General features: G+C 45.0%; 1 protein-coding gene across 3 annotated transcripts; it reads left to right on the forward strand.

Annotated features, from left to right (window-relative positions):
* Nucleotides 1–4722: 4722 nt before the first annotated feature.
* Nucleotides 4723–8052, forward strand: LOC120395647 (histone H2A-beta, sperm-like). Of its 3 annotated transcripts, none has more exons than XM_039520231.1 (3): nt 4723–4859; nt 5673–5970; nt 6740–8052. In XM_039520231.1, the coding sequence occupies exon 3, from the start codon at nt 6752–6754 to the stop codon at nt 7163–7165; it is 414 nt and encodes a 137-aa protein (XP_039376165.1). In that variant the 5' UTR covers nt 4723–4859; nt 5673–5970; nt 6740–6751; the 3' UTR covers nt 7166–8052. The 3 variants fall into 3 exon arrangements, with proteins under 3 accessions (XP_039376165.1, XP_039376166.1, XP_039376167.1); XM_039520232.1 differs by having other exon boundaries at nt 4724–4859; nt 5673–5887; XM_039520233.1 differs by lacking the exon at nt 4723–4859 and adding an exon at nt 5024–5046.
* The last annotated feature ends 1694 nt before the right edge of the window (nt 8053–9746 follow it).

Below are 9746 nucleotides of genomic sequence, written 5' to 3' on the forward strand. Positions count from 1 at the left end.
AAGAGGAAACTTATGCTTAATTCATGTTAGGTAATAGCATGAGGTCTCCATGCTCTTCCCTTAGACTGACCATATGTCCTGTTTTGGCCAAGACAGACCCTAAAGCCCTATCCTGGCTGCCCTGTCTCTTTTGGCAAAACCGGGCATTTGCCTGTCTGCTCTTGCCAACTGATCATCAAATGCACTCCCCCCCCAAAAAAAGTGGGGTGGCGTGGGGATGAGAGGTGAAGCAACACCAGCCCTACATGGGAGTGAGGACTCAGGAGAGAAGCTCAGGCTGGGCCAGAGCCATATGGGCTGGTGGCAGGAGGTCTTGGGCCAGCCCCATGTGCAGAGGTAGAGAGAGGCCTTGGGCAGGTGGAAGGGGGGGCTTAGGCCAGCCCTATGTATAGGGTGGAGGGTGGCTCACGGGGGAGGGGCCTCAGGTTGGCCCTGTGTGGTGTCCTGTTTTCCCTTTGCGAAACTATGGTTGCACTATCTTCTCTCCACATTCTGTGCAGGTTGACTTCTGTGGCTGTAGAATAACAAGGGTCTCTGGCTGGTAGGCAGACAGGCTAAGGCTGGCCAAACATTTCACCTATCTCCTTTCTGATGGGGACAAAGCTTTTTGAAAAATAAAGAAAATGTGAATCTTCTTGTATTAAACTCAGACAAATTTTGAATTAAAATGAAACTTCCCTACCCACTCTTTTTTGGGGGCTAGGGCAGGAGAGAGTACAAACTAACACCTTTTGTTTTGAAAGTGTTGTGTGAAAAAATAACTCACTCCATTGCTAACATCTTCAGGCAGCCATGGGAGAAAGTGACTCGCTAAATTTAGGTTCTAGCTGGTAGGTTTGCTCTCAGACTCCTGCAGAGGGTGGCAACAGTTAGATTATTCTCTTAACTTTAATTTCCTTTTTCTAAAAAAAGATCCTAAGTCTGGCTCCACAGAGATGGCGGTAGCACATATGAGGGAAAAGGAAGCTGTGCCCCTGGCTAACTACCTCCCTTCATAGAGTATACATTGGACTGGGAGAGTGTAGCAGCAACCCCCCTATGGGTTGTGTGGGGTGTGGCAGGTGGGTGAAAATGTAAGAGGGCTGCAGTGATTTTTTTTTTTTCAAGATGAGAAGAGGAGTGTGTGTGTGTGGCATTCCCCTGCTGTTATCTGGACTGGTGATCTGCTAGGTTACTCCAATCCGTGACTCTGGGAGCCAGCTTTGCTCTGCTGTGAGAACCCCCACTCCTGGGCTGTTCACATACAGCCTCTAGCATGTAAGTTGCTCCTTGGATTGTGCAACTGACTGACACTAGCCAATATCTCCAGTCCCAGACACAACCCTTGGTACCTCTATCTTGCAGTATCCAGTTATTTCTGCTGAATGCTGCAAGCTTATAGGAGTTCATCAATTTTAACAAAGAAATAATATGTACCAGGCTTGTTATCCTAAGGGGAGTTTCTGTGATGCTTCAAACCAAACACAGTGTTTCAGATAGAATAAACAAATACATTTATTAACTATATAGATCTTAAGTGATTATAAGTCAAAGCATAACAAGTCAGATTTGGTCAAATGAAATAAAAGCAAAACGCATTCTAAGCTGATCTTAACACTGTCAGTGCCCTTACAAACTTAAATGCTTCTCACCTCAGGCTGGCTGGTTGCCCTTTAGTCAGGCTCTTCAGTTGCTTGTTGGTGATGGCTATAGATGGAGGTAGAAGAGCATGGCAAATATTTCTCTTTGATCATGTTCTTTCTTCCCTTGTGGCTTTACACCCCCCCTCCCCCGCAGCATCAGATGAGCATTACCTCATCACGGTCCCAAACTGACCAAAGAAAGGGAGGTGACTCACTGGAGAGTCCAATAGATCATTTGTTGTTGCCTAGTCCAATGTCCTTTGTTCCTATGAGGCTGTGCTGGGTTTGTCCCATCCATACCCTAAGGAGGTGTGAACTGCTCCTCTGCTCTTGGGGAGTTTTTGCCTGGGCTTGCTTTAAGCCATGAGGACACATTTTCAGCCTCATAACTCTATACATGAAATTACAACCTATAACATTACCATAACAATTCTCATTACAACATGAGCCTTCTGAAGATACCCGGCATGACAAACTTTGCATTAGATACCACACAATCATATTATAAGGATGAACATGGGGGGTGTAGAGTGTTCCCATGGGGTACAGAACATCACAGTGTGCTGGTACCAAAGGGAGGCAAAAACACTTCTGAAAGACAGAACTTCAGACATCTGAATGCTCTGGGGCAGAGACTGGTTTGGCCTTGTGAAATGAAAACGTGTGACTGGAGCAAAACCTCACAGGTGTTGGTTTTATCCCTGTAAATGAAGAGGACATTTTAAGGAAGGAGCAGAGACAATTAAGAGAAATTAGTGCTAAACCTCAGTTGCAATAGGTATGGAGGGGAGAAAATAAAATTTATAAAGGTCTTATGTAATGGAGAGAGAATAGATTTGGGGGTATTTTACCTGGGCCTAATCATAAGGGATAGCTCAGTGGTTTGAGCATTGACCTCCTAAATCCAGAGTTGTGAGTTCAGTCCTTGAGGGGGCCATTTAGGGATCTGGGGCAAAAATGTGTCAGGGATGGTACTTAATCCTGCTAGTGAAGGCAGGGGGCTGGACTGGATTGGATTGGATGACCTTTCAAGGTCCCCTCCAGTTCTATGAGATAGGTGTATATCTCTGTATAAGCACTTAAAATAACAATAGCAAACAGTGACCTCATTACATGGGTGTAAATCCAGAGGAAGTGAGATATCAGAATAGGCCTAAGACCCAGATTGCCTTGCAAAGTATGTTATGTAAAAATGCTAAAGAAAAATTGTTTTCTGTGAGGTAGTCTTGGGCGGCTACAACTACACTGCATACAACAAAAGACCCAATATGTCATAAGTCCTGACTACATATATATTAATATGAAAATCATGGCCATGACTGACAGACAGACAGATGTAACAGGGCAGAAATTTCTAAGGCCTTAAGTCTTCAAATTGCACTATGTTGTTGGGACGGGGTCTGCCTAGGCTTGGATATCTTAAAGGAATATGGTATAGGTCACTCATTCCAATCTGTGCCTCGCTGTGAGTGAGAGTAGCATGTCTGTGCAAATTAACATTTTTATGTTAATAGATATTCACAAACATTTTTAAAAAGTCAGCTCTTGTGGAAACACTAAACTATCCCTGAGTTTGTTGAGGAATTAAATAAAGGTTCTTAATTTGGAAGCCATTAGGTATGTTCTAGATACTTTTAAAATCATTTCTAGTACTTAGCATTCATATAGCACTTTCCACCTGAAGAGCTCAAAGCCCTTTGTAAAATATCAGCCAATCAGAGCTCAGAACAACCCCACGAGGTAGAGTAATAATAGATTATACTCATTTTACAAATAGGAAAAATGGGACACAAAGCAGTTAAGACTCAGATCTACAAAAGGTACAGGTGCCTCAACAACAGATTGAGGCACCTAAATCCAAGTTGTAGGTTCCACCGCAAGCCACAAAACTCCCCTCCAGCTACAGCTGATCCCTGTACATGCCCAATATTTAGTTGGTGCCTATATTTTCACTGGGAAAGTTCCCTAGGCATCTACCTCTGCCTCTGGGCATCTGCCCTGCTGCCTATCTCCTGCCTAAGCCATCCACAAACTGGGTGGAGATAGGAGGGCTGCCTGACCCAGTAGTTGTGCTCAGATGCCACCTACAGGATCAGGACCCATTCAAAATATGGCCAGAGGAGGCACTGCTCCCCTTGCAAACCTTATAACTTTTAGCCCAGTGGTTAATGCACTCACCTGGTATACAAGAAACCCAGGTTCAATTTTCCCCTCTCCCTGATGGGGAGCAAGGTTTTGAATAGGGGTCTTCCATCTTTCAGGAGAGCGTTCTAACCACTGAGCTATGGGATATTCTGATGAGGAGGGGAAGCCCTCAGTATCTCCTCTTAGAAATGTCTCACCATGTATAAATATTTAAAAAGTCATCGGAGGAGAGAGAGTGAGGGAAAAATAATGACGCCATAACCTGGTGGCTAAGGCATCTCTGGAGGCAGAGGGCCCCAGAATGCAGTGCGGCTGCTCCAAACACTCTTTAGTTATTTATATAAAGTGGAACAGCTGCAACAGCAGAGACTGAAGGAGCCCTATGTCAGAATATCACATAGCTCAGTCACTAGAGCACTGTTCCCAAGAGGTAGCCTCTCCCTGTTCAAATCCTTCTGCCCTCTTGAGGGGAGGGGAGAATTGAACCAGAGTTTTCTGCATCAAAGTTTCATAGGCTACAAGTTATGAGGTTGTTTTGAGTTGAATTAAGGGCTTGCCTAGCTCATTCTCACAAGAAATGGCTTAGCCACCCACGTGCAGAAGAGAAGTTCCTGTTGTGGATTGCTAGCAGAGATAGGTGCTTCCTTGTAGCCTGGATTTAGGCACCTATCTCTGTGAGAGGGGCAGGGCTTAAGACACGCTCATCAATAGCTTCCATTGCTTAGTGTAGGCGGCTCCCCATCTACTAGTGTGCTGGCTTCTGTGGTCTGCATTCTGAGGCACCGATCGCTCCCCATTCAGTGCCTAGGCTCCTAACTCAGGTCTTTGTGGATCAGGGCCTAACTAACTCATCAACTAATAGAGAAACATCTTCCCCTCACAGGTTTATGTTGTTTCTCTCTTCTCCCTACAATCAAGTTAATCATTTTGGGGGGTGTGGCTGTGTAACTGAATCATTAATAATTCAGGTGGAGCTCAAATGATCTGAAGTAGACACTGCTAATGAGTGGCTATTACTGACAAAAAGAGGAATCTGTTAAATTCAGATAGTAGTGTTCCTGGGCAGGAGAATAAGTAAAGAATTTGGTTAAGGTAAAAGTGTGTTTGTTTCTCATAAGGGAAAGTATACCTTATTTTAGGGGGGAAAAGTGTCTCTTCTGTAATGATCTATTAATTTTAGTTTAAGTAGACCTTAAGTAGCTGTATTTGACATGTAGCGCAAGGCAGGTTTCTAAACAAAATATCTTCAGTTGCTGTTTCTGTTTCTATTCTGTATCATGTAAGTCACTAGTTTAGCTTCTATCTTCTCCCTAATCCTGATACTGAGAGAAAGGATCTGATCTCCTGAAGACATTGCTGTTCAACTTCTGAACCCTCTGCCTAAACTCATCTTGCTTTGCATCTGGTACCCTACTTAATGGTCACCAACTCTAAATAGAAAATTTTCACTACTTTTAAATTTTATTTCTCTAATAATCATAGTGGTTCCCCCTCCTTAACAAATCCTGCAAATAACTGTACTGAAACCTAGCTACAGGTCTCTAGCTACCTAATAATAAGGTGCACATACTGAACAGTAGTAGTTAGTAGTAACTTAGTAGGTTTTTAAAAAACTTCAAACTGTATTGAGGTCCCCTTATTCAAAGATTGCAAAACTCACTTCAGGGGGCTTCTACAACATAAGAAAATTCTGAATTCCTTTCACTCTTGCAGTTGCTTACCAGTTTGTGTTTTGGGGCTGATTTGGTGAAACTGCTTAGTTTTCCTGCCTGGGGTCCCCAGTGTTGTAGGAGCGGCTCTTGACATGGTCTTCATGCAGAGCTTCTCAAAGCTGTAATAATCCTGAATGTGTAAAGCCTTAATGTATTTATTCTACCTCTTGACCAATTTGACCTTTCCTCTTAGGAAGGGGCCTTCCTGTTCTTTCTGAAACAGATAGCTTGGGTTGAAGACCCTGAGCCTGGACAACACTTCTCTCTCTGGGCAGCAGGAAAAAACTTCATTGCTTTTTCTATCTGCCATCTGAATTTACTGGAGACTCTTGATGGACTGTGGTTTGCCCTTGACTGGACTTCTAACTCGCTGCCTGACTCAAACAGGCTCCTTCTTCAGGAGAGAGCGTGAGGCATTTTACTTGATAAACTACTGCTAATAAGCTGGCATCTTAAAATCAGGACCTTCCTCCTAAAGAAAACAAATAAAGGTGGGAAAGTGAGAGGATGTATTATTGGCTCCTGCTTCTTTATAGCTTAAACACTTGGATACTATAATGACATCCTGGAGCTTGTCTACACTTAAAATGCTAGAGCAATACCACTGTAATGCTTAAGTGTAGACACTCCCTATGCCCAGGGGCAGTGGCGGATTAGCCACTGGGCCAATGGGACCCACGCCTAGGGGCCTGGGCCAATTGGGGGCCCCTGGAAAAATGGGTACCCTGACCCTCTCTGCCCGCCCAGCACTCCTGCCAGGGAATGGGGTTGGGGCATGGGGGGTTTGACCTGCTCCTGTCAGCACTCCTGCTGAGGAGTGGGGTTATGGTGCGGGGGGCTTCTCCTGCTCCCCAGCAGGAGTGCTGGGTGGAGGGCCCGGGCAAGCCCCGTGCCCTGACCCCATTTATCCGGCAGGAGTGCTGGGGGGGGGGGGACTGCAGGTGAAAGGGGTGGGGAAGGGCCCTCACTTGCTCTGGCCTGGGGCCCCACAAAACCATAATTTGCCTTTGCCCAGAGGTGGTTCTCTCGGTTTAGAGAATCCACATGCCCGAGAGGCAGGAGCTTAGTCAATGGAAGAATTCTTCCACAAACCTAGGGCTGTCTATATGGGGACTTTGGTAGGCATAACTATGCCATTCAGGGGGTGTGGATTTTTTCACACCCCCAAGCAACCCAGTTAAGCCAACCTAATTTTCTAGTGTAGACAAGCCTCTGGCTAATGTTCACTCTTACTTCCCCTCACCCGCTTCTTTGCACTAGATTGATGTTAGGATGTCTGGACGTGGAAAGAAAAATGTGAAACCTACAACTGCCTCGAAGACAACCAAGTCAGCAAAGGCTGGTCTGCAATTCCCAGTGGGTCGTGTCCACCGGCTTCTCAAAAGAGGGAACTATGCTGAGAGAATAGGAGCTGGCGCTCCTGTTTACCTGGCGGCTGTGCTGGAATATCTGACTGCTGAGATATTGGAACTGTCAGGAAATGCTGCCCGTGAAAACAAGAAAAGCAGGATTGGGCCACGACACATCCAGTTGGCTGTGAGGAATGACGAAGAGCTGAACAAGCTGTTTGCTGGGGTGACCATTGCTGAAGGAGGAGTTATGCCCAACATCCTCTCTGCTCTTGTTCCCAAGACCACAAAGGTGCCTAAGCAAGGACTAAAAGATGGCCAGTCACAAGAATTCTAGTAACCACTAGCATGCTGAAAGTGTGCTGTTTCTAAGGCTGGATTTCTCCACAACACTAGCACTTCATGCACATAGGACTCTTGGTTGTAATCCATATATTTATATGTAGACTGTATGTAAATATGGAACCTCCTGAGGGGAACCTCCTGAGGACTCCCTCCTGTGGTGTGTTGTTTGTTTTTTAAACGTCTTTGAAATAAATATTTAGTGCATAGAGAAGCCCCCGAAACTTTGTTTTCTGAAGTTGGCAGATAGAGAAACTATGACCTGACTCTTGAAAAGGAAGTTGCTGTCCCACCACTTCTTAAGTTAAGGAAACTTGGGGCCAAGATTTTAAAAACTAATGATTGCGTGTGCATGAAGTGAGACTAATTTGAGTGGGCCTGATTTTCAGAGTGTGGGTGCTGAGCACTTTCTGGTAAGTGGGGTCTTCTTATAGTATCTGATTGGGCACTCAAAAGTACTAGGCAGTTCAAGGAAACCTTGACTCAGGTTTCCTATAGTGATGATAAAGTAGGTGTGGATTTCTCTCCTGTGCTGTAAGGGGTGGAATAGGACTACCTTGGTTAATTGTAATGATGGTCACCTATGCATTATTGGTTCTTTGAGGTAGCATCAGAAAGGCACTTATAGGCCTAAACTCAGACTTAGGCATGTCTGAGTAGTTCTAGGCTCCATAGCAATCCACAAAATTCCTGCTGAACCCTGTAGGTGCCTAAACTTACTCAGTACTTAGGTTTATGCCCCCGGGAATATGTGCTGCTCCCTCACTCTAGGCAATCCATAAACAGGGAAGATAGGTGTTGGGCTGTCTAATGTGCCCAAGGGGCCCAATCTGGTAGGAGGCTAGAGGAGGTGCAGCTGCTCCCAACTTTGTAACTCTTTAGTGCAGTGATTAAAGCACTCTCGTGCAATAGGGGAGACAGGATTTAACAGGGGTGCCCTACTTCTCACTGTCCATTCTAACGAGTGAGCTATGGGCCACTTGGATGTGGGGTGCCATCAAGCTCTCTGATTGAGCTTGTTCCTCTATGGATAAATACTTAGTCATTGGGGCAGAGGGCCTGGACCCCAGTGCCACAGTTCAGGGCAACTGTAGCATATTATCCCTCTGTGGTCCCTTGGCACCTATTCTAGGCTCCTCCTCCATCACCTCTCTTGTGCATAAATGCACATCTCTCTCTTCCCCCCCTCACTGTGTGTTTTCCAGGTTGCACAGTTCCTTGCCTACACTGTCATATCCTCAGCAAGCCATACCATCTAAAAGACCACCGTAGATTATTTGCTTTTTCCCCAGAGGTTATGAATAGTGTATTGCCAGCAGTTATAAGTCATCACACATCTCTTTCTAAGCGAGCACATTTATTCTTAGGGTAAAAGCATTACAGAGAAAACATAAAAGAACATACACATGTGCTAAAAAGCTTACCTGAGATCACACCAATTCCAACTGCACCCCTGGTAGCTGTCGACCCTTTATAACCAGCAACTGGATTTTCCTTGTGGTTACAAGTTCATAACTGTCTCAGGTTCAGACACACCATGAATAGTTCAGTCTTTCCTTTATACACGTTGGGCTTTTGATCTTGGCTTTATGCAACAGGTGAGCAGCAGACAATGGCCCCATTCTTCAGACTGTAGCTTCAAAAGGTTGGGCTTTTGCATAATCAGAAGTGTGGAATTTGTATTCCCCTCCCCCTATATATTTCCCAGGAAAACCATATAACACTTTTTGTTCCAAGAGTCCATGCTGGTCTGGTGCATTGTTCAATATAGTCCTTTGAACCTCCAGGAATCACATATGTCACAGCTCCCTCCTTGACAGGTAATACAATTGCAGCCCACAACAATACATAAACAACTCTTTAATACAATAGACTCCCCAAGGGCACTTAAACTTAATCCAATGAGGTCTCCCAAGGATATTGTAGGAAATGGCCATATCTGTAACACCTGAGTCTCCCACTGCTCATGTGGGTCTCCTGAACACCAGGTTAGAGTTATTCTCACTATCTGTAGCCCAATGACTCTAAATGGCATGTGGGACTGACTTCTACAAAATGAGCACCTGAAGACAAACCTTGGAAGGGGTGGCTCTGCAAATAGGTCTCAGATTGTGTGGCTTGGCTGGCTGAATAACAGTCCATCAAGATGGGCTGGCAGCAGAGCTGTTCCTATTTAAAAAGAAGCCTGCATATGGTAACCTGGACAGCCAAAATTGGGCACAGCATTGGAATATAAGGATGTGAGGGTCTCTTTAGAAAAAAGATGGTGCTGCAGAGAACTGCATCAACCTTTCTAGATAAGGTTTTCCACTCCCAAAGGTAGAGACATGAACTGAGGTGAGAACAAGGAAAGCTAACTGAAACAACATTGCTTGAGAAATTTGACTCCAGGTACAGTGAGAATATCAGCCACCTAAAGAAAGTGTAGGATGTCAAAAATGCCTGTCACAAAAACAACCCTCTCAATGCCTGAAGAAGAGAGGGAAGCATCCAATAACCCATGAAGCGTGACTGATAACTGTCCTTTCCCCACTCCTCTGGGGATGGCACTTTCTAGTAGTCCTGCACTTTAAGTG

The sequence above is a fragment of the Mauremys reevesii genome, linkage group 1, assembly GCF_016161935.1.
Source record: "Mauremys reevesii isolate NIE-2019 linkage group 1, ASM1616193v1, whole genome shotgun sequence".
NCBI lineage: Eukaryota > Metazoa > Chordata > Testudines > Geoemydidae > Mauremys > Mauremys reevesii.

Excerpts from the sequence above, each read along its gene's own strand:
- LOC120395647 (XM_039520231.1), top strand. The coding sequence starts at position 6,752 with ATGTCTGGACGTGGAAAGAAAAATGTGAAACCTACAACTGCCTCGAAG.